The 22926-nt window shown below is 45.7% G+C and overlaps 1 protein-coding gene across 1 annotated transcript in view; it reads right to left on the bottom strand.

Annotated features, from left to right (window-relative positions):
* LOC143817402 (piwi-like protein 1) overlaps positions 1-22926 on the bottom strand; it is a 128251-nt gene that overhangs the window by 395 nt on the left and 104930 nt on the right. The window contains exons 17-20 of the mRNA XM_077298795.1: positions 22726-22796; positions 22049-22205; positions 8679-8804; positions 12-159 (exon numbers count right to left, since the gene is read on the bottom strand). Coding sequence (XP_077154910.1) covers positions 12-159; positions 8679-8804; positions 22049-22205; positions 22726-22796 — 502 coding nt within the window. The remainder of the gene's footprint in view (positions 1-11; positions 160-8678; positions 8805-22048; positions 22206-22725; positions 22797-22926) is intronic.

Below are 22926 nucleotides of genomic sequence, written 5' to 3'. Positions count from 1 at the left end.
TAACTACGTACAGGCCAGTTATAGTACTGGTGGCAGAGCTTGTAGGTCAGGCGCTGCATGTGGTCGGGCTTCAGGCCTCCGGTGTCGTACACAACGTTGTAATGTGTGGGGGAGACGGTCCCTTGTCTCACAGACTGGCTGATGATGAAGAAGTCATACCTGGGCGGAAGCAGACAACACGGGCGTTAATGGTTTATAGACAATGGTGTCAGCCATCACTAATCTATCGAGAGCAACCTGGCAACTATAAGACCCAAAACAAACACAATAAATACCTGCTGTAAGTAAAAGGCGTAGTGGATATAGAGAACATCGGGCGCTTCGTCAACACCATCCCAAACTCGGGCACACTGACGTTGCTGGGATGGCTTTCACTTTTCTTTTATAAAGTCAGTGTTTATTAAATACCCAGTGTTATCCATATGCACGATTGCTTCTACTTACAGCAGGATATTTTCTGTCTTTGTTCTGTATTGATGGCTCGTGTGAACATGCTCCTAGTTTCCATACATACTGACTTGTACTCCATTTCTTTCAGTTTAACCTGACAACTATGGAAACTCAGGAAAGTCCGTGAACAATGGATTTGGCTAAGCTTTTTGTGGTTGCCCTAAAGTCCATGCCTCCTCTGAGCAAGTTCTGTTCCGGAGACTTTACAGAAGAAGTATGGATTAATTGCTGAGAGCATCGGTCAGATCGCTGCTGGTCACTTTATTAAAGGGGATGTCCATTATATGTTGTCAAGGTGAAAATATACTCTCTTATATACTTTTTGTACTTTCATATTTTATACTGTAAAACAATAAGTTTTTCCTATCTGCTTGCGAATGTAACTGTATTTAAAGATTGCTGCCAGTGTCCAGTTTCGTTTCAGTTTAGTGTCCGAAGGGTTAAGATTCATTTCTTTAGAAATCGAAACTTAAGGAATGTGAAGAAAAGGAGGATCCACCAGAAGATGTCAGAACAAATCAGAAAGACTGAATGCTAGCGTAAACCCCGCCTAATGCACGCCTTCCCCTAACACTCAATATAGTATTGTGTATTTTAGAATAAAGCCAGTTGGTGTGACCGTTGCAGACATGTGTGGACGCACGGGGCATTAACTGAGTTTGAACCAGCTACCTGTCTGACTCATTCTTATCCGGTACCAGATGCCTTGCACACATATTAATTTGGAATGACTGGTGAATGAGGGTAAATTGTCGTTTACGACCCCGACAATTTGGCAGCCCAACGGGGGGCGTGGCCAGCGATCCGAGACCCTCTGGACCCATGCCTGGATGTCTGTGGATGATACCCGTAGTGGCTGACCTCGAGGACTGATCACCCTCCGCACACGGTAAGTGGCGATCATATACATTGTATGTGTCACACTTGCTAGTCTCTCAGCCGTTATTGGTTTGTCTGTGGTCTCCTTGGGTCCGGGAGGTGACCGATCGAGTGGTGAGATCGAATGTGATCCTGTGCCACGCTCTGAACCAGCAACTGAGAGACGTCGCATTTTGTGCGTCCTCTGTACACCACACCTCCTCCACCGGTCATTGTACTCCGTTCAACCACCCTACCCGTGACTATTGTCTAGTAGTGAAGTGGAGTGAAAAATTGAGCCAGTTGTAGATTGTGGGGCAGCTTAGAGAAAGGGATAGGAGACGCAGCCTCTGTGATATTGTGCTGACAGGTAACTAAGGCGTTCCGTGAGGGGACCACCTGTCCAGACAGGTAACTAAGACGTTCTGTGAGGGGACCACCTGTGCTGACAGGTAACTAAGGCGTTCCGAGAGGGGACCACCTGTCCAGATAGGTAACTTAAGACGTTCCGTGAGGGGACCACCTATATTTTTGTGGAGGGGTCTCATTAGGAGGCTGCCTCCCAACGGTTGGAATATCGTGGCAGGATAGTCTGTAATCACTGTTCTTCAGGTTAGGGACAGACAGGAAACATTGAGCGTGAGGCTCTTTTCCTAGTACGTGGAACGTGAGGCTCCGTACTATAGAACAAAGTGTTGATATCGCTGCTAGTGGTTTTACTGCAGAAAACCATAGTATTCTGTGAGTCAAGCTGCGTATCTTAAAGCAGAAGAAGTCTGTGCCCCACAAGTTAGATGAGGATGCCGTGGAAGTCAAGACAGTAGTCACGGGATGGCAAGAGCCAGTCAAGAAGTTTATCTGCGAGTTGCGCGAGGCTTAAAGAATAAAGGATGAAAATAGGTTGATGGAGAGGAAGGATCAGACAATACAGAACCCGTGTTTGGTTATAAAATGCCTTTGAACTGTGATCTTACAGATTGTAAAATGGCCGCCGTGCCACTGATGATGAGAATGCGGTCCCAGCCATCGCCCTGTAATGGCGGCGGAAAGAGCTTTCCAGAAGCGTAGGTGTGTCCTGTTTGTGTTGTGCAGAATCCAACCTGGGTGGAAACCTGCCGTGTGTGTGCGTACGGGCCGTCCTTGGGGCTCCGCCCAGATCACGGAGGATCATAGGAAAGTTTTGTAGAAATTAAGTCTGAAAACTGCTGTAATTTGTTACTTTGTAGAAGATACTGAGCTTTTATCAATGCTGTTACTAGATGGGAGGGGCGGAGCGGACCGCTGCGAGATTTCTTTGTCAGTTTTCCTCTTTTCTCCTTATCTGCGCTACGTGCTGGAGAAAGGGGGGCATACAGCTGGGCTTTTGCTCTCCCTTGTGCGCTGTGGAATGCAGTGATTTTTTCTTATCTCCGTGTTACTAGATGGGAGGGGGCATGTGAGCCCCTGCGCGACCTGCTTGAAATCTCTCCCCTCGGTGCTGTGGGCTACGGGGGGGGGGGGGGCATGTATTGCATTCCAAAGTTTTCTCTGTCCTTGGTTTAGTACACGCTGAGAGATTTGTGTTTAAAGCAATAAGTACTGTATGGAATTGAAAGTGAAATAGACCTGTGCCTGGTCTTGGAGGAAAACTTGTAAGTAATTGAAAGATTGGTAAAAGGCACCAATATATCCTGGACTGCCGAGAAGTTCTATGGGCGTCTTATGGTAGTATTTAAAGATCTGGGATTCCCATTGTAATAAAAAGCCCATTCATACCTTTTCGTAGTAGACCCGATATTGAGATTTCCACTCCAGATGATATATTAAAAATAGTAAAGAGTTTTCAAAAGAATTTAGCCCAGCAGGAAAGACAAGGGTTAAATCACTAGCCGTAGTAATTCTTGCTCGCTCACTGGCCCCCACCGCTGTAGCTGCGAGGTCATAGTGTTTCTTATCTCCATGTAACAGACTCCAGTTTCTGCCCCCTCCTATCGTACACGCAAGTCCAGCTTCACACTGCAATACGCCTTTAATTTTGTATGGGAATTTCACTACCTCTCCGGCCCCGTTATGTCAATTTTCAGACCAAAAGCTTGCTTTAATCGGTGTAAATGCCAGACCCCCCCCAGCCCGGAAAGGCCTCTACATCTCCTCTTCCCGTGAAACCTACAAGGCCAGACTTTCTAGGAATCTGAAGTTTGGTTTCCCTGTCATATAGAGGTTGCTTGGCCCAACAGATAGCTAGAAAAGGGAAGCCCAGTCATAGCCCAAGAGTGTCAGGCCTACCTTGCCACTTATGGCCCCTTGCAACCAGGAGAGGCTATGGTCCACACCCCACACAATGTATATAGTATCCTTAACCAGGTATAACCTAGCCACATGTCCATGGCTGGACAGCTGCGACTTTGGTGTGCTATTCTCATGCCTACTAATGTGACTTTGAAAAGGTGCACTGTCCTGAACCCCGCTACTCTTCTCCTAGTTCCTATGGATCCAAAGGGGGGAGGAGTAGGTGACATGAGCAAGGACACTCTTTTTCTTTCTAGAATGGATCCAGAGGAACAAGATTAGGTTTCCAAACCACATGATTGTCTAGAATTGATGTCTCAGGAAACGGCTGGTCTCTAGTGTGCCTATTCTAATGCTGATTTTGAGCTTTTTGTAGATGGATCCCGTCACCAAGATGACCAAGGACGCTACTGTACCAGATATGCTGTGGTCTCAGAACATGAGGTAATCAAGGCAGAGTCAATGCCAGCTCATATGTCTGCACAAGAAGCAGAGCAAACTAGCAGAAGGTAAGACTGTAAATATCTACACTGATTCCAGGTATGCTTTTGGCATTGCACACGATTATGGGCCTATCTGGAGAGCCAGGGCTCTCCTGACAGCAAATGGCCACCCCATTAAACATGCTGAGGCAGTCCAGCAACTTATGAATGCACTACAGCTTCCCACCCAAGCAGGCATCATAAAGGTAAAGGCACATACCAAAGGCACTGATGGACGGACAAAGGGTAACGCACTGGCAGACCAGGCTGCCAAGAAAGCAGCAAGCACTCCTGTAGCCTCTCAAGTACGTCACCTGGACACCCCACCATCTCCACTTGTGTTGAAAGACATCTTAGCCCGGTTACAAGAACAGGCAAGTAAGGAGGAGAAAAATAGGTGGCAAAAGATAGGGGCTTGCTCTGATACCGTCACTGGACTATGGGGGAGGGGTGAAAAGGTCTGCCTGCCACAGGTACTGTACCCAATGACGGCACAGGTTCTGCACGGGAATGTGCACCACTCGAAGACGGCCATGCGTGACACCCTACAGAAACAATGGATTGCCCCCGGGGTTTTCCACCTGCGCAGAAAGGCAGGTACAGAGCTGCATGATATGTGCCACACATAATCAGAGTAGGACAGTGAAAACCCCATCCAAGCACACTCCCCGGCCCTTTAACCAATTCCAGAGACTGCAGATTGATTATATTCAGTTGCCTAGGGTAGGGACGTATGAGTATGTGTTGGTCTGCATTGATTTATTTTCAGGTTGGCCAGAGGCCTACCCAGTTGCCAAAGCTACGGCAAAGACAACGGCGAAGAAACTGATGGCTGAGATCATATGCAGGTATGGAGTTCCTGAAGTCATTGAAAGCGATCGGAGTTCCCATTTTACTGGAGAGATCATGTCAGAGGTAATGGCAGCACTGGGGGTAAGTCAAGCATTGCATACTCCATCCGCAGAGCAGTGGAAGAGTGGAGAGACTAAATGGAACTCTTAAGCTTAAAATCCAGAAGGCAATGGCAGAGACTGGTAAACCATGGACAGAATGCCTTCCTCTAGCTTTGTTTTCAGTAAGATATATCCCAAACAGGAAGACAGGATGAGATTCTGTTTGGCAGGAGCCCCAATCTTGAATGTTTCTTTCCACAACAGTTGCAGCTCAAGTACCAGGACTTAACTAGTTATGTGCAGGCCTTACATGGACACCTTGCCAAAGTGCATTTAACTGTCTTCAGTTCTCTTCCAGACCCAGACAAGGTTCCTGGACACCATCCCTTTGTGCCAGGAGACCTGGTGTATGTGAAAAAGTTTGTGCGCAGAGATTGTCTCCAGACAAGATTTGAAGGACCCCACACGGTGATCCTGGTTACCCCCACTGCAGTAAAACTTGAAGGAAAGAGCACCTGGATCCACGCCTCACATTGTAAAAGAGACCGAACCAGTGTTTAGTCACAGTAGTGACTGAAGGGAAATGTTGCTGTTGTTTTTGATCCTGGAACTGAGGGCCATCCTCGCGCCTACCTTTTCGGCCCCTAATGTAAATGAAAATACTAAGGTCCCAGGAGAAGTAACCGTATTAGCTGACAATTACACCTGCTATAATTCCCACGACACCACAGGTACACCAGTAGGGATCTTTGAGACAGGTTTCTGCAAGGAGAATAGTTCCTTGGATACTGATTTGCTAATTAAACATACACAATATATGTACGATATTTATTGGTTATGTGGAGATGGTAAGCTCCGTCCTAGGTTGCCTAATGCCTGGACAGGCCAATGCACCCTTGTTAGACTGGCTATGCAGTTCAAGATTTTACCTTGGGATCCAAAGATACCCGATGAACCTACCAGAAAGAGGAGAAGTCTCGATCAGCTCCACATGAGTTATGAAGAAGATCCACTAGTATATATTGATGCCATTGGAGTGCCAAGGGGGTGCCTGACCAGTTTAAAGCCCAGAACCAGATTTATGCCGGCATTGCTTCTATAATCCCACAGGTGCAGATTAACCCTGCTGTTCTGTTAGGTCAAAAATGACCGTTTTTGAAATTCTATAATGTTATAAAAATTCAGCGTGTGATTCTGAGACTTGAGGGTCCCTGACTTTTCGTCATTAGGGGGGTACTCTCTGTGGGAATTTTTTTTTTTTTTAATTTTTGTTTACTTTATTTGGTACAATGTTTTTATGTGAAATCTAAACAGAACAGCAGGGTTAATAAAAATGTTGAATGGATCAATAATATATATTACAGAGAACAAAGGTTCGTCAATTATAGCTGTGATGCCTTTTAGGGTATAGTTGATTGAGGATTTGGGCCCTAACACTTGTATGACCCGTGCTGCAACCCGACCTAAGAGAATTACACTGAATCCTGTCCAGACAAGATCACATGTAGTGACATAAGAAGCTGACTCAGGATTGTGGTTGGCGGATAGTGGGGACATTAACTTTTAGGAGTAGGCTGACAGTAATCCTTTTGGGAAGGAGCTGTAGACCAGCATGTCATGTCACTCCCCACCACCAGAGAACCAACCACATCAGGTAGGGTAAGACAGATACAGGAGTATTATCCCTGGAGGCCCTCTGACTAGCTAGCTATGCAGAAACAATTGGCTGACCCTGAGAACCAACCTTTCTCATTTTACAGACAAAGACAATATGATGGATGTATAAATCCACCTAGGCAGGCCTAGGTAGTTCGTGAGCACGAAAACAGGTGACATGCTAGGACGCAAATTAAGATTTTCTACAGATGTGACAAAGGAGAGAGTGTAGAGCTATACTTTGGACGGTTACAGCTGAAATGGGAAGACATGGAGTACAGTCCCATAAACCCACTTGATGTTAGAGTATTGGTAAATACATTCATTGACGGTATGACCAAAGACTTACGAGACGAAATATAGACAGCCAGACCTGAATGGCGAAATGTAGATCCAAAAGATCTCCTGAAGGTTGCAAAAAGAAGTTGAACAAATTACGACAATAAGACGACGTGTCATGTATGCTGGAGCAGACACATCTTTTTCCCCAGTTGGTTAGGTGGGATCAAGGGATTCCTTCAATAAGTTTGTTTGGTACGAATTGCCCTCCTTATAATTGGATCGATAATTCTCTGTTGTGTTATTCCCTTGTATAAAAAGGTTATTGCCAAAGCAACTCCGACTGGCACCTTCCTCAATCAAGAAGTAGACCCACCAGAGTACGATGGTACTGATCCAGGGGAGATCCCTAAGTACATTCCTCTCAAGAGAGTAGACAGAACCCCCCATTCTCAGATGATGCCAAGAGATTTAGTTTAGGGACAGTGGGAGAACTCCATGTGAGGTTAGTGAAGGGTTCAGCTACCTGGAGGCCTCTCGCTAGGGGAGAGTTTCTGAGGTGTCTGGATGAAGAAATCCACCTCCCCTTTTCCCATCACATGGACAGTCTCAAAGGATCTTTCTTTAAGGGAAAAACTTAGTGTTTAGGGGGGGATTGTCAAGGTGAAAATATACTTTCTTATATACTTTTTGTACTTTCATATTTTATACTGTAAAACAATAAGTTTTTCCTATCTGCTTGCGAATGTAACTGTATTTAAAGATTGCTGCCAGTGTCCAGTTTCGTTTCAGTTTAGTGTCCGAAGGGTTAAGATTCATTTCTTTAGAAATCGAAACTTAAGGAATGTGAAGAAAAGGAGGATCCACCAGAAGATGTCAGAACAAATCAGAAAGACTGAATGCTAGCTTAAACCCCGCCTAATGCACGCCTTCCCCTAACACTCAATATAGTATTGTGTATTTTAGAATAAAGCCAGTTGGTGTGACCGTTGCAGACATGTGTGGACGCACGGGGCATTAACGGAGTTTGAACCAGCTACCTGTCTGACTCATTCTTATCCGGTACCAGATGCCTTGCACACATATTAATTTGGAATGACTGGTGAATGAGGGTAAATTGTCGTTTACGACCCCGACAATGTTATATTAAGATTGGGCCCAAAGGTGTCTTAAAGGTCAAAAAGATACAAGAGCCCCACCACTTCTTTGCAACGCTGCCTGTGTCCCCCCATCCCTGAGAGTCTCCGCACTTCTTCCAGCAAGGAACACAAAGTGACCACTGCAGCCAGTTAGTGATGACTGATGCCCTTCAGCGATCACATTCTGTCTCAGCAGGAAGAGGATTGATCTGTATCACAGAGGAATGTCATGGGTCCGGTAGGGGGCTTTTTTTCATTTAAGATACACCACCCCCCCCCCCATTGGCCAATTTTTTTTACATTTAATAGACAACCCCTTTAAGATACTGAGCACACTATGTTTGAGCCGCCTGACCATGGAGGCCATAGGAACAGAGACCTATGGAAATATTTAAAACGCCGGGGGGTTTACAGTAAAATACCTCCTAGTGTCCACTTTCCCTTGATCTGGATTAAAGGTGGTTGTCTGAAATTAGAAACCAGCTCTACTCTTTGTATGTGGCAGTGTCTGGTATTGCAGCTCATCCTCATTTACTTGACTGCCGGACAACTCCCAGTGTGGGGTCTGAAGTAAGGTGGGGGTCTCCCAGGAGTCACACTTCAGACATTACTAGTCCTCCCTCCATACTTATTCTGGGCACATGTGTACTAACCATTCAGGTCTGGTGACTTCACTATCAACGATTGTTCCCGGTGGTGGATTCTGGAGCCGGCCACCCATATTGGCAAAGAATCTGGCATTTATTCTTTTCTTCACCACCACCACGGTTAGTCTTGGGCTAAAAAAAACAAAGAAAAACAAAAAATCTTTTTCTTGTGACTGATGAGGAGCATCTACAAAAACACAGCAGAAGTGAGCAGAGTGGCTCCCATTAACTTGCCAATGTGATAATGGACGTCCTCCTAAAACTGATCTAATGGGAGTGATGGCAACTTCAAGCCGGCTTCTTAACCCCTCTCTGACCTTAGACGTACTATCCCGTCGAGGGGACCTGGGCCTATCTGACCCTCGATGGGATAGTACGTCATAGCGATCGGCCGCGCTCACGGGGAGAGCGTGGCCGATCGCGGCCGGGTGTCAGCTGACTATCGCAGCTGACATCCGGCATTATGTGCCAGGAGCGGTCACGGACCGCCCCCGGCACATTACCCCCAGCACACTGCGATCAAACATGATCGCAGTGTTCCGGCGGTATAGGGAAGCATCGTGCAGGGAGGGGGCTCCCTGCGGGCTTCCCTGAGACCCCCAGAGCAACGTGATGTGATCGCGTTGCTCCGAGGGTCTCTTACCTCCTCCTCGCTGCAGCAGGCCCGGATCCAAAATGGCCGCGGCATCCCGGTCCTGCAGAGAGGTGGCTTCACAGCGCCTGCTCTGAGCAGGCGCTGGGAAGCCTGGAGCTGTGCACGTCAGATCGCCGATCTGACACAGTGCACAGCAAAGTGTCAGATCAGCGATATTACACTATAACATGATGCCCCCCCGGGGCGATGTTAGTGTAAAAAAAAAAAATATATTCACATGTGTAAAAAAAAATCCCCCCCCCCCCCCCCCCCAAAAAAAAAATAAATAAAAAAAATATATTGTTCCTATAAATACATTTCTTTATCTAAATAAATTAAAAAAATAAAAGTACATATTTAGTATCGCCGCGTCCTTAACGACCCGACCTATAAAACTGTTTCACTAGTTAACCCCTTCAGTGAACACCGTAAAAAAAAAGCCTAAAAACGCTTTATTATCATACCGTCAAACAAAAAGTGGAATAAAACGCGATCAAAAAGACAGATATAAATAACCATGGTACCGCTGAAAACGTCATCTTGTCCCGCAAAAAACGAGCTGCCATACAGCATCATCAACAGAAAAATAAAAAAAGTTATAGCTCTCAGAATAAAGCGATGCAAAAACAATTATTTTTTCTATAAAATAGTTTTTATCGTATAAAAGCACCAAAACATAAAAAAATGATATAAATGAGGTAATCGCTGTAATCGTACTGACCCGAAGAGTAAAACTGCTTTATCAATTTTACCAAACGCGGAACGGTATAAACGCCCCCCCCCAAAAGAAATTCATGAATAGCTGGTTTTTGGTCATTCTGCCTCACAAAAATCGGAATAAAAAGCGATCGAAAAATCTCCCGTGCCCGAACATGTTACCAATAAAAACGTCAACTCGTCCAGCAAAAAACAAGACCTCACATGACTCTGTGGACTCAAATATGGAAAAATTATAGCTCTCAAAATGTGGTAACGCAAAAAATATTTTTTGCAATAAAAAGCGTCTTTCCGTGTGTGACGGCTGCCAATCATAAAAATCCGCTAAAAAACTCGCTATAAAAGTAAATCAAACCCCCCTTCATCACTCACCCCTTTAGTTAGGGAAAAATTAAAAAAATGTATTTATTTCCATTTTCCCATTAGGGTTAGGGTTAGGGCTAGGGTTAAGGCTACATTTTGGGTTGGGGCTAAAGTTAGGGTTTGGATTACATTTACGGTTGGGAATAGGGTTGGGATTAGGGTTAGGGGTGTGTCTGGGTTAGAGGTGTGGTAAGGGTTAGCGTTGGGATTAGGGTTGTGTTTGGATTAGGGTTTCAGTTATAATTGGGGGGTTTCCACTGTTTAGGCACATCAGGTTCTCTCCAAACGCGACATGGCGTCCGATCTCAATTCCAGCAAATTCTGCGTTGAAAAAGTAAAACAGTGCTCCTTCCCTTCCGAGCTCTCCCGTGCGCCCAAACAGGGGTTTACCCCAACATATGGGGTATCAGCGTACTCGGAACACATTGGAGAACAACTTTTGGGGTCCAATTTCTCCTTTTACCCTTGGGAAAATACAAAACTAGGGGCTAAAAAATAATTTGTGTGGAAAAAAAAAAATATTTATTTGCATGGCTGCGTTATAAACTGTAGTGAAACACTTGGGGGTTCAAAGCTCTCACAACACATCTAGATGAGTTCCTTAGGGGTCTACTTTCCAAAATGGTGTCACTTGTGGGGGGTTTCTACTGTTTAGGTACATTAGGGGCTCTGCAAACGCAATGTGACGCCTGCAGACCATTCCATCGAAGTCTGCATTCCAAATGGCACTCCATCCCTTCCGAGCCCTCCCATGCGCTCAAACGGTGGTCCCCCCCCACATATGGGGTATCATCGTACTCAGGACAAATTGTACAACAACTTTTGGGGTCCAATTTCTTCTCTTACCCTTGGGAAAATAAAAAATTGGGGGCGAAAAGATCATTTTTGTGAAAAAATGATTTTTTTTATTTTTATGGTTCTGCATTATAAACTTCTGTGAAGCACTTGGTGGGTCAAAGTGCTCACCACACCTCTAGATAAGTTCCTTAGGGGGTCTACTTTCCAAAATAGTGTCACTTGTGGGGGGTTTCAATGTTTAGGCACATCAGGGGCTCTCCAAACGCAACATGGCGTCCCATCTCAATTCCAGTCAATTTTGCATTGAAAAGTCAATTGGCGCTCCTTCGCTTCCGAGCTCTGTCATGCGCCCAAACAGTGGTTTACCCCCACATATGGGGTATCGGCGTACTCAGGACAAATTGTACAACATCTTTTGGGGTCCATTTTCTCCTGTTACCCTTGGTAAAATAAAACAAATTGGAGCTGAAGAAAACTTTGTGTGAAAAAAAGTTAAATGTTCATTTTTATTTAAACATTCCAAAAATTCCTGTGAAACACCTGAATGGTTAATAAACCTCTTGAATGTGGTTTTGAGCACCTTGAGGGGTGCAGTTTTTAGAATGGTGTCACACTTGGGTATTTTCCATCATATAGACCCCTCAAAATGACTTCAAATGTGATGTGGTCCCTAAAAAAAAATGGTGTTGTAAAAATGAGAAATTGCTGATCAACTTTTAACCCTTATAACTCCCTAACAAAAAAACATTTTGGGTCCAAAATGGTGCCGATGTAAAGTAGACATGTGGGAAATGTTACTTATTAAGTATTTTGCGTGACATATCACCGATTTAACCCCTTCATGACCCAGCCTATTTTGACCTTAATGACCTGGCCATTTTTTGCAATTCTGACCAGTGTCCCTTTATGAGGTAATAACTCAGGAACGCTTCAACGAATCCTAGCGGTTCTGAGATTGTTTTTTCGTGACATATTGGGCTTCATGTTAGTGGTAAATTTAGGTCGATAATTTTTGCGTTTATTTGTGAAAAAAATGGAAATTTGGCTAAAATTTTGATAATTTTGCAATTTTCAAATTTTTTATTTTTATTCTGTTAAACGAGAGAGTTATGTGACACAAAATAGTTAATAAATAACATTACCCACATGTCTACTTTACATCAGCACAATTTTTGAACCAAATTTTTTTTTTGCTAGGAAGTTATAAGGGTTAAAATTTGACCAGCGATTTCTCATTTTTACAGCAAAATTTACAAAACCATTTTTTTTTAGGGACCACCTCACATTTGAAGTCAGTTTGAGGGGTCTATATGGCTGAAAATACCCAAAAGTGACACCATTCTAAAAACTGCACCCCTCAAGGTGCTCAAAACCACATTCAAGAAGTTTATTAACCCTTCAGGTGCTTCACAGCAGCAGAAGCAACATAGAAGGAAAAAATGAACATTTAACTTTTTAGTCACAAAAATGATGTTTTAGCAACAATTTTTTTATTTTCCCAAGGGTAAAAAGAGAAACTGGACACAAAACGTTATTGTACAATTTGTCCTGAGTACGCTGATACCTCATATGTGGGGGGGAACCACTGTTTGGGCGCACGACAGAGCTCGGAAGGGAAGGAGAGCCATTTGACTTTTTCAATGAAAAATTGGCTCCAATCTTTAGTGGACACCATGTCGCGTTTGGAGAGACCCTGTGTGCCTAAACATTGGAGCTCCCCCACAAATGACCCCATTTTGGAAACTAGACCCCCCAATGAGCTTATCTAGATGCATAGTGAGCACTTTGAACCCCCCGATGCTTCACAAATTGATCCCTCAAAATGAAAAAATACTTTTTTTTTCTTAAAAAATTTCTTTTAGCCTCAATTTTTTTCATTTTCAAATGGGTAACAGGATAAAATTGATCCTAAAATGTGTTGGGCAATTTGTCCTGAATACATCGATACCTCATATGTGGTCACAAACCACTGTTTGTGCACACGAGAAGGCTCGGAAGGGAAGGAGCGCCATTTGACTTTTGAATGAAAAATTAGCTCCAATCATTAGCGGACACCATGTCGCGTTTGGAGAGCCCCTGTGTGCCTAAACATTGGAGCTTCCCCACATGTGACCCTATTTTGGAAACTAGACCCCCCAAGGAACTTATCTAGATGCATAGTGAGCACTTTGAACCCCCAAGTGCTTCACAAATTGATCCGTAAAAATTAAAAAGTACTTTTTTTTCACAAAAAATTTCTTTTAGCCTCAATTTGTTCATTTCCACATGGGCAACAGGATAAAATGGATCCTAAAATGTATTGGACAATTTCTCCTGAGTACACTGATACCTCACATGTGGGGGTAAACCACTGTTTGGGCACATGGCAGGGCTCGGAATGGAAGGAGCGCCATTTGACTTTTTGAATGAAAAATTAGCTCCAATCGTTAGCAGACACCATGTCGCGTTTGGAGAGCCCCTGTGTGCCTAAACATTGGATCTTCCCCACATGTGACCCCATTTTGGAAACTAGACCTCCCAAGGAACTAATCTAGATGTGCGGTGACCACTTTAAACCCTCAAGTGCTTCACAGAAGTTTATAACGCAGAGACGGGAAAATAAAAAATCATTTTTCTTTCCTCAAAAATGATGTTTTAGCAAGCAATTTTTTATTTTCACAAGGGGAACCAGAGAAATTGGACCCCAATAGTTGTTGCCGAGTTTGTCCCGAGTACACTGATACCCCATATGTGGGGGTAAACCACTGTTTGGGCACACGTCGGGGCTCGGAAGGGAAGTAGTGACTTTTGAAATGCAGACTTGATGTAATGGTCTGCGGGCGTCACGTTGCGTTTGCAGAGCCCCTGATGTGCCTAAACAGTAGAAACCCCCCACAAATGACCACATTTTGGAAACTAGACCCCCAAGGAACTTATCTAGATATGTGGTGAGCACATTGAACCCCCAAGTGCTTCACAGAAGTTTACAACGCAGAGCCGTGAAAATAAAAAATCATTTTTCTTTCCTCAAAAATTATGTTTTAGCAAGCAATTTTTTATTTTCACAAGGGTAACAGGAAAAATTGGACCCCAATAATTGTTGCCCAGTTTGTCACGAGTATGCTGGTACCCCATATGTGGGGGTAAACCACTGTTTGGGTGCACGTCGGGGCTCGGAAGGGAGGGAGCACCATTTGACTTTTTGAATGCAAGATTTACTAAAATCAATGGTGGCGCCATGTTGCGTTTGGAGACCCCTGATGTGCCTAAACCGTGGAAACCCCTCAATTCTAACTCCAACACTAACCCCAACACACCCCTAACCCTAATCCCAACTCTAGCCATAACCCTTATCACAACCCTAACCCCAACACACCCCTAACCCCAACACACCCCTAATCCCAACCCTATTCCAAAACCTAACCCCAACACACCCCTAACCCTAACCATAACCCTAACCACAGCCTAATCTTAACCCTAATTCCAACCCTAGTCCTAATTCCAACCCTAACCCTAAGGCTATGTGCCCACGTTGCGGATTCGTGTGAGATTTTTCCGCACCATTTTTGAAAAATACGCAGGTAAAAGGCACTGCATTTTACCTGCAGATTTCCAGTGTTTTTTGTGCGGATTTCACCTGTGGATTCCTATTGAGGAACAGGTGTAAAACGCTGTGGAATCCGCACAAAGAATTGACATTTCCGCGTGGTATTTTCCGCACCATGGGTACAGCGAATTTGGTTTTCCATAGGTTTACATGGTACTGTAAACCTGATGGAAAACTGCTACGAATTCGCAGCGGCCAATCCGCTGCGGATCCACAGCCAAATCCGCTGCGCATCCGCAGCCAAATCCGCTGCGCATCCGCAGCCAAATCCGCTGCGCATCCGCAGCCAAATCTGCTGCGGATCTGCAGCCAAATCCGCTGCAGATCCGCAGCCAAATCCGCACCGTGTGCACATAGCACATAGCCCAATTCTAACCCTAACCCTAGTTCTAACCCTAATTCTAGCCGTAACCCTAACGCCAGGTTCACACTGCGCTAGCAGCAGCCCGTTCAGCACATACGCTAACGAGCTGCTGCTGCTAGCGCAAGTGCCAACGTTTGCATCGCGCTAGCGCAGATAGAGCATCTGCTAGCTCTATCTGCGCTAGCAGTGACGGACCCGGAAACGCTGCAGTCCGCGTCTCCGGGTCCGTCATTAATGACGGCACATCCCTAGCGCACAGCCATTGTGGGCGTGCGCTTGTGATGCGTCCGACATTGCTGTCAATGGCGGCTGTAACGGACTACGTTATACCGCGTTTATGCCGCGGTGTAACGTAGTCCGTCAAACGGACTGCTTAGACGCAGTGTGAACCAACCCTAACCCTAAAACCCTAACCCTGCAAAGAAAAAAAAAAATTCTTTCATTTTATTATTGTCCCTACCTATGGGGGTGATAAAGGGGGGGGTTATTTATTATTTTTTTTATTTCGATCGCTGTGATAGAACCTATCACAGCGATCAAAATGTACCTGTAACGAATCTGCCAGCCGGCAGATTCGGCGGGCACACTGCGCATGCGCCCGCCATTTTGGAAGATGGCGGCGCCCATTGAACAGACGGACGGACACCGGGAGGGACACAGGTCGGTAAGTATGAAGGGGGGGGTGATCGGACAGCGGGGGGTGATCTGACAGCGGGGGGGGAGCGGACAGGAGGACGGAGAGGAGCGTGGGACACTATATGACAGGACGGAGGACCGGAGGGGAGGAGATCGGTGGCGGTGGGGGGCTGATCGCGATCTCCAGCCATGGCTGATGCTATTGCAGCATCGCCCATGGCTGGATTGTAATATTTCACCAATTTTCATTGGTGAAATATTACTATCGCTCTGATTGAAAGTGAAACGTCACTTTCAACAGCCAATCAGAGCGATCGTAGCCACGGGGGGGCGAAGCCACCCCCCCTGGGCTCAAGTACCACTCCCCCTGTCCCTGCAGGCCGGGTGAAATTACAGTTAACCCTTTCACCCGGCCTGCAGGAGCGCGATCCGACCATGACGCATATGCTGCATCACAGGTCGGATTGGCACAGGTTTTCATGACGCATACGCTGCATCAACGGTCGGGAAGGGGTTAATTGCATAAAAATTAAAAGTTGGAAAATTGCGAAATTTTCGCCAAATTTCCATTTTTTTCTCAAATAAACGCAGGTAATATCAAAGAAATTTTAGGACTATCATGAAGTACAATATGTCACGAGAAAACAATGTCAGAATCACCAGGATCCGTTGAAGCGTTCCAGAGTTATAACCTCATAAAGGGACAGTGGTCAGAATTGTAAAAATTGGCCTGGTCATTAACGTGCAAACCACCCTTGGGGGTGAAGGGGTTAAAAACTAGGGATTTTTGTGTACCCACCGTAAAATCCTTTTCTTCGAGCCACTCATTGGGGGACACAGACCATGGGTGTATGCTGCTGCCACTAGGAGGCTGACACCAAGTTAATACAAAGAAAGTTAGCTCCTCCCCTGCAGTATACACCCTCGTGCTGGCTCCCAGAGAACCAATCCAGTGCAAAAGCAGTAGGAGAACATTAATAACACATAAGAGTACAACAACATGTCAAACAAAGGAACAAGCACAATCCATTAGGCTAACATGTTGGGTGCTTTGTCCCCCAATGAGTGGCTCAGAGAAAAGGATTTTATGGCGAGTACACAAAAATCCCTGTTTCTCCTTCGCCTAACTGGGGGGATACAGGACCATGGAACGTCCCAAAGCAGTCACTGGGTGGGAAACAACAACCGAAAACATCAGGCTTCATGTAACAACTGTCTAGATGTGTGCCAGCACAGCCTGCAGAATTTTTCTCACCAGCCCCGCATAGTAGTAATAATCTTTATTTATGTAGCGCCAACATATTCTGCAGCGCTTTACAGGTTAACAGTTTCAAACACAACAGTCATAAGTAACAACATTAACAATACAATAATTAAAGGAAATCAGCCAAAGTTTGAGTATGACCCATTATAGTGCTTCGAGAAAGTATGTAGGCTGGACCAAGTTGCGGCTTTACAGACCTGCTCCGCCGATGCCGAATGGCCCAGGAAGCACCCACTGACCAAGTGGAGTGTGCTCTGATCCCCGTTGGGATAGGCTCACCTCTGATGCTGTAGGACTCCTGAATGGTGGAACGAATCCATCTAGCCATCATGACCTTCGAAACGGCTAGACTCTTAGGAAGCACAAACAAGAAATCAGACCTTTGGAAGGACACCATCCTCGAGACGTACCTTCTCAGAGCTCTGACTACATCCAGAGTATGGAAAGCCTTTTCCACCATGTGGACTGGAGTCGGACAAAATGAAGGAAGAACAGCGTCCTCATTAAGTTGAAAGGATGAGACAACCTTTGGCAAAAAGGATGGGGACGGCCTGAGGACAACCTTGACCAGATGGAAAATAAGGAAAGGCGCCCGACAGGACAGAGCAGCCAGCTCCGAAACCCGCCTTACTGATGTGATTGCAACAAGAAAAACAACTTCCAAGATAGCAAGGTGAGCAAAATGTCCTGAAGCGGTTCAAAAGGAGCTTCCTGTAAGACTCCCAGGACCAAGTTAAGGTCCCAAGGGTCTAAAGGCATGCGATAGGGGGAAAGCACATGTGTAACCCCCTGAATGAACGTCTTCACCTGAGGTATTGCTGCAATCCTTCGTTGGAATAAGACCGATAAAGGAAGATATCTGGCCCTTGAGCAAGCCGAGCGCCAGGCCCGAGTCCAGGCTGGTCTGTTGGAGCTCCAAAATGGTGGGAATAGAGAAGATGAGGGGGAAGACGTCCATGAGCCTTGCACCAAGCAAAACATGTCTTCCAGGTACGGTGATAAATGTGTACCGACGCAGGCTTACAAGCACTGATCATTGTGGACACGACCCGTTGGGAAAAACCAGCCTGGGCCAGAATCCAGAATTCAACGGCCAAGTCATTAAACACAGGGCCGCTGTGACCTGGGTAAATCAGTCCCTGGGAGAGCAGATCTGAACGAACCGGCAGTTGCCAGGGTACATCGGCGACGAGGCACACCAACTCTGCGAACCACAACCGGCATGGCCAATCCGAAGCGACCAGGATCACTGGAAACACTTCCGCTTTGATCTTCCTAATGACTCTTGGAAGAAGCAGCGGGGGGAAAATGTACGCAAAACGGAACTGGCACCACAAAAGAACCAGAGCATCCGCTCCTATGGCTCTTGGAACTCAAGACAGAGCTAAAAACCTGGAGACTTTGACGTTCAGTCTGGACGCCATCAGATCCACATCCGGGGTCCCCCAACAAAGACAGATCTGTTGGAAAACATCTGGATGAAGTTCCCACTCCCCCGAGGCGAGACCCTGGCGGCTGAGGAAGTCTGCCGCCCAGTTTTCCAAGCCTGGTATGTGCACTGCTGAGAATGCGAGTTACTACGCACATGGCCGCCCTGCTGCAGGTATCCCCTTGATGGTTGATGTATGCCACAGCCGTGGCGTTGTCCGATCGAATTCGGATTGGGTGACCAGCTAGGAGATAATGAAACTGCAGTAGATCTAGCCATATCGCTCGGATTTCCAAGACATTGATTGGCAGTTTTGATTCCTGAGATGACCAGCGGCCCTAAGCGGTGTGGCGACAAAAAACTGCTCCCCAGCCCAGGAGACTGGCATCGGTAGTCACCACTAGCCATTGGACCGGCAAAAAGGATTTTCCCTGGTTGAGGGAAGAACTCAATGTCCACCGTCTGAGAGTTTGCCTGACCAGTGGGGATAGGCGGCACCGGCAGTCGAGGGAGAAAGGGTTCCTGTCCCAAGCAGCTAGAAGAGCATGCTGTAGGGGCCGGAGGTGCATCTGTGCGAAAGGAACCGCTTCCATTGCTGCCACCATTTTCTCCAGTACCCTCATCGCAAAGGGGATGAAATGAGGGGATAACTGAGAAAGTGTGGGGGCTCCTTGCTGAAGGGCTAGGACCTTGTCTTGAGGGAGAATCACCAACCCTCGCGAGGTGTCCAGGGTCATGCCTAAAAAGGGGATATCTGCTGAGCTGGAACTGGGGAAGACTTGGCTAAGTTTATCAGCCAACCTAGATGAGAAAGAGTATCTCAAGTGATACAAACGGACTCCGTGCAGTTGTGGAAAAAGACGGACCCTTGACCAGGAGTTCGTCCAGACAGGGCAGGACGACCACGGCCCGAGACTGCAGAATGGACATGACAGCCGCCCTGTGAAAACCCTGGGAGTAGTAGCGAGGCCGAAGGGCAAGGCTGTGAACTGAAAATGCTATTCACGAATGGTGAAACGCAGGAACTTTTGGGGGTGGGGGAATCGGGATATCCAGGTAAGCATCTCGAATAATTGATGGATGCTAGAAACTCCCCTTTTTCCATTGAGGTTATTAATGAACGCAGAGACTCCATGCAGAAATGACGGACCTTGACAAGCTTGTTTAGAAGTTTGAGGTCTAGTATGGGTCTCACTTTTCTGTCCATTTTTGGGACAACGAATAGGTTGGAGTAGAATCCCTCAAACCTTTCGTTTTCAGGCATCGGAACAATGACGCCATTGCGGCGCAAAGAGTCTATGGCTCGGGAAAGAGTCTTTGCCCTTGATGCTGGAAGTCGGGAAGGAAAGAAAAGAGTCGGGGGACGCAAAGAAAAAACGATTTTGTATCCGTAACACACCAGGTCTCTGACCGATTCTTCGTGAACGACAGAGCCAAACCTGGTGAAACAGAAGTAGGTGACCGCTTACACTGCTGGTGTCGACCAGATAACCCCATGAGTCATTGGGAGGAAAATCTGTGGGACCTAGATCCCTTAGATCCAGACTGTTTGGTCTGGCCCTTCCATTGCTGATTGGACCTAAAGGATGCCTGGGGTCCTCTGTTCGCGCGAGGAGAGCATCCTGATCCTGAAGAGGTAGTGGGATTGGACCAATCCGGATTGGCGAGAAAGGATCGGAAACGGATTTGTTGTTGACGCCGAAAAGGACGCCTAAGCCTCTGCTGGGGAAGAAATTTGCTCTTTCCTCCGGTACCATCAGAGATAAGCTGATCCAGCTTCTCTCCAAAGAAACGCCCACACTGGTAAGGAAGAGATGTCAGGCTTTTTTGCCGCAGAATCCGCCTTCCATTCTGAGCCATAAAGATTTTCTGATCGTGATGGCAATTGCCGCCGATAAGAGTCGCACAGTTGGCCACATCCAAAGAAGCGTGTACCAGGTAATCTCCTGCCTGAGAAATATGGCTAGCCAGCTGCGCTGCTTCCGGAGGAAGATTACTGCTCTGAACAGAATTAACCAAGGTCTCCGACCATGAAACTATTGCTTTAGCTACGCACACGGCAGCGAAGGAAGACATCGAAGACAGATCGAGCCAAATTTTCTATCTGGTAGTCTGTGGGATTTTTAATAGATGATCCGACCGGCAGGGATAGAAGGGTTTTGGATGCCAGGTGAGAGACTAGCGGGTCTATGGCAGGGGACTCGGCCCAATCCTTTCTGAGATCTGCTGAGAAAGGGTACTTTGCCTCGAGCAGTTTTTGTCTTGTAAAGCACTTATCCAGTCGCTCCCTGTGTCGATTAACTATATCCCGAAACTCCGGGTGAATGGTTAATGTTCTTTGAGGACGCTTAGCTTTTTTGAAGCACACAGCGTGATCCGGCACAGAGCTGGAGTCTTAATCAACCTCCAAATTTTGGTTGACGGCCTCAGAGAATCAACAGTCCTCTGAAAGTCTGGCGAAACGGGATCTAAGGAGACGTCCGATTCAGAGCTGATATACATATGTCCTCCTTTTTGTCTGTGCTCAGACCCAGAGTTCCTAATCCCCAACGCGCGTTTCGGCACGCTGCCTTCGTCAGGCGCCATCCAGGAAATTGGGATCTTAAGAGCATAGTAAGTACATGTCTATCATGACCGCATTATGTTTTCTTATTACTATCAATCTCTTTTCCCGTGTGCCAACAGTTGCTGTTATCAACAGCGACACCTAGTGGTATTTTTGTACAGTTCAGCCTAATTACTATTTCAACTCTCTTGCATATGCACTTTGGCTTGCACACTGTTTGCACACTAGCATTTTCCGCATGAGATCACTGTGTCAGCGGTGCCCATTAGTGGTTATCACATTTTTTATGCATTTATATTTTTTTTTACAATTTTTTACCACGTCTTTTGCACGTTATATGTGGCAACTACTAAATATAGAATTTCTAATGGTTAGGTGCGCCCTTTATACATTTTAAATATTATTTTCTATTGCATTTGCTCTATTCAGGTTATAAATCTGATGTATTATTACTTAATAAAATTTTCATGATTTTATATTAACTACTGTGGACTTTTTGATTGGGTTTTTTTTCCTCTGTTTTTTCTTTAGATATCTTCTAACTATACATCTTTTAACATCTGGAGTTTGAATTTTCTCTTCCTTCTGATTATTTAGACTATAGAAGGATGATGGAACAACGCTCTCCTTCCTTTTTTTTTTTTTAAAAAAAAAAAAAAAAACAGTAGAGAAGTTTGGTGCCGCTGTAATCGTCCGGAGAATCTTATTGTCAGGTCATTTCACTGCACATGGTACTTTGTAAAACAAACAAAAAAGAAAACTACAAAACTATGGCAGAATTTTTTTTTTTCCCACCATTTTCCCCCCCACTAGGAATTATTGTCCCGATTTATCAGTACATTTTATGGTAAAATGAATGGCGTCATTCAACACTACAACTCATCCCGCAATGAACAAGTCCTCGTACAGATATATTGATGGAGAAATTAAAAAAAGGGTTTTGTCTTTTTTAATACTAAAAGTACAAAAATTAAAATTGTGTCAGGAACCATAAGGGTTTGGGGCCACCTCTGCCGCACCTGTAATTCTGTTTAGCAGACTTGATGCAATCAATGAACTGTGGGATCTCGTAGTTCACTAAGGTCTTGAGCTGCCCGTCGCCTACTCCGTCTCTGTAGATGATGATGCGCTGCGGCAGGTTTCCTTCGTTAGTCTTGGTCCATGCGTGCAGCGCCGCTAGAGAAAGAGAAAGGACATAAAGAAAAGACAAAAAAGTCATCATGACATCGTGATACCAGTAAATAAGGCCGCCCACAGGCGCACTGAAATTCTGCTATAGGCCACAGACATCGGACTGGGGATCAGACACCCCTGCATCAGATGTGTGCAGCGCCGTACACCGTGTAGTGGCCGCTCTCCGTACTGCAGCTCCGCTCACATTTCATACAGCTGCAGTACCAAGAACGGCCACTACATGGTGTACGGATACAGCTGCGAACAGAACCTGCACCAGTCTATGAGACACAAATCTCAGCACAGTTACCTGGTGTCGGCTATAAACAAAGGGGAGATTTGTCCCCCACTATTTTATCAGCCATGGCACTTCTCGGAGAAGCAGGCACATTTACTAAAACATGGCAGAAATTGTAGCACAAATCTACGCCGAGGTCTCCTACACCAGACTCCCCTTCTGTACAGTGAAAATCCATCCAGATGTTTGTTCTGCACATTTGGAACTTTTTATTATATTTTTTACCTTGCATACAAACTTTTAGGCCATCGACAATCTCTTGTCTCTGATCCTGGACGACGCATCGGGAAAACCAGCTAAAATAGAAAGGTCAGAGGTTACTTAGGGCTCATTCAGAATAAGGCCGCCATCTCATAGGCTGCTATGGGCCTACAAGACATCAGGGGCACAATAGAATTAAATTTAATACACCGCACTCTCTAAGTG

This window comes from Ranitomeya variabilis, chromosome 3 (genome assembly GCF_051348905.1).
Source record: "Ranitomeya variabilis isolate aRanVar5 chromosome 3, aRanVar5.hap1, whole genome shotgun sequence".
In the NCBI taxonomy this organism is placed as follows: Eukaryota; Metazoa; Chordata; class Amphibia; order Anura; family Dendrobatidae; genus Ranitomeya; species Ranitomeya variabilis.
Note: the sequence above shows the minus strand (reverse complement) of the source record. Positions and strands in the feature narration are given on the sequence as shown.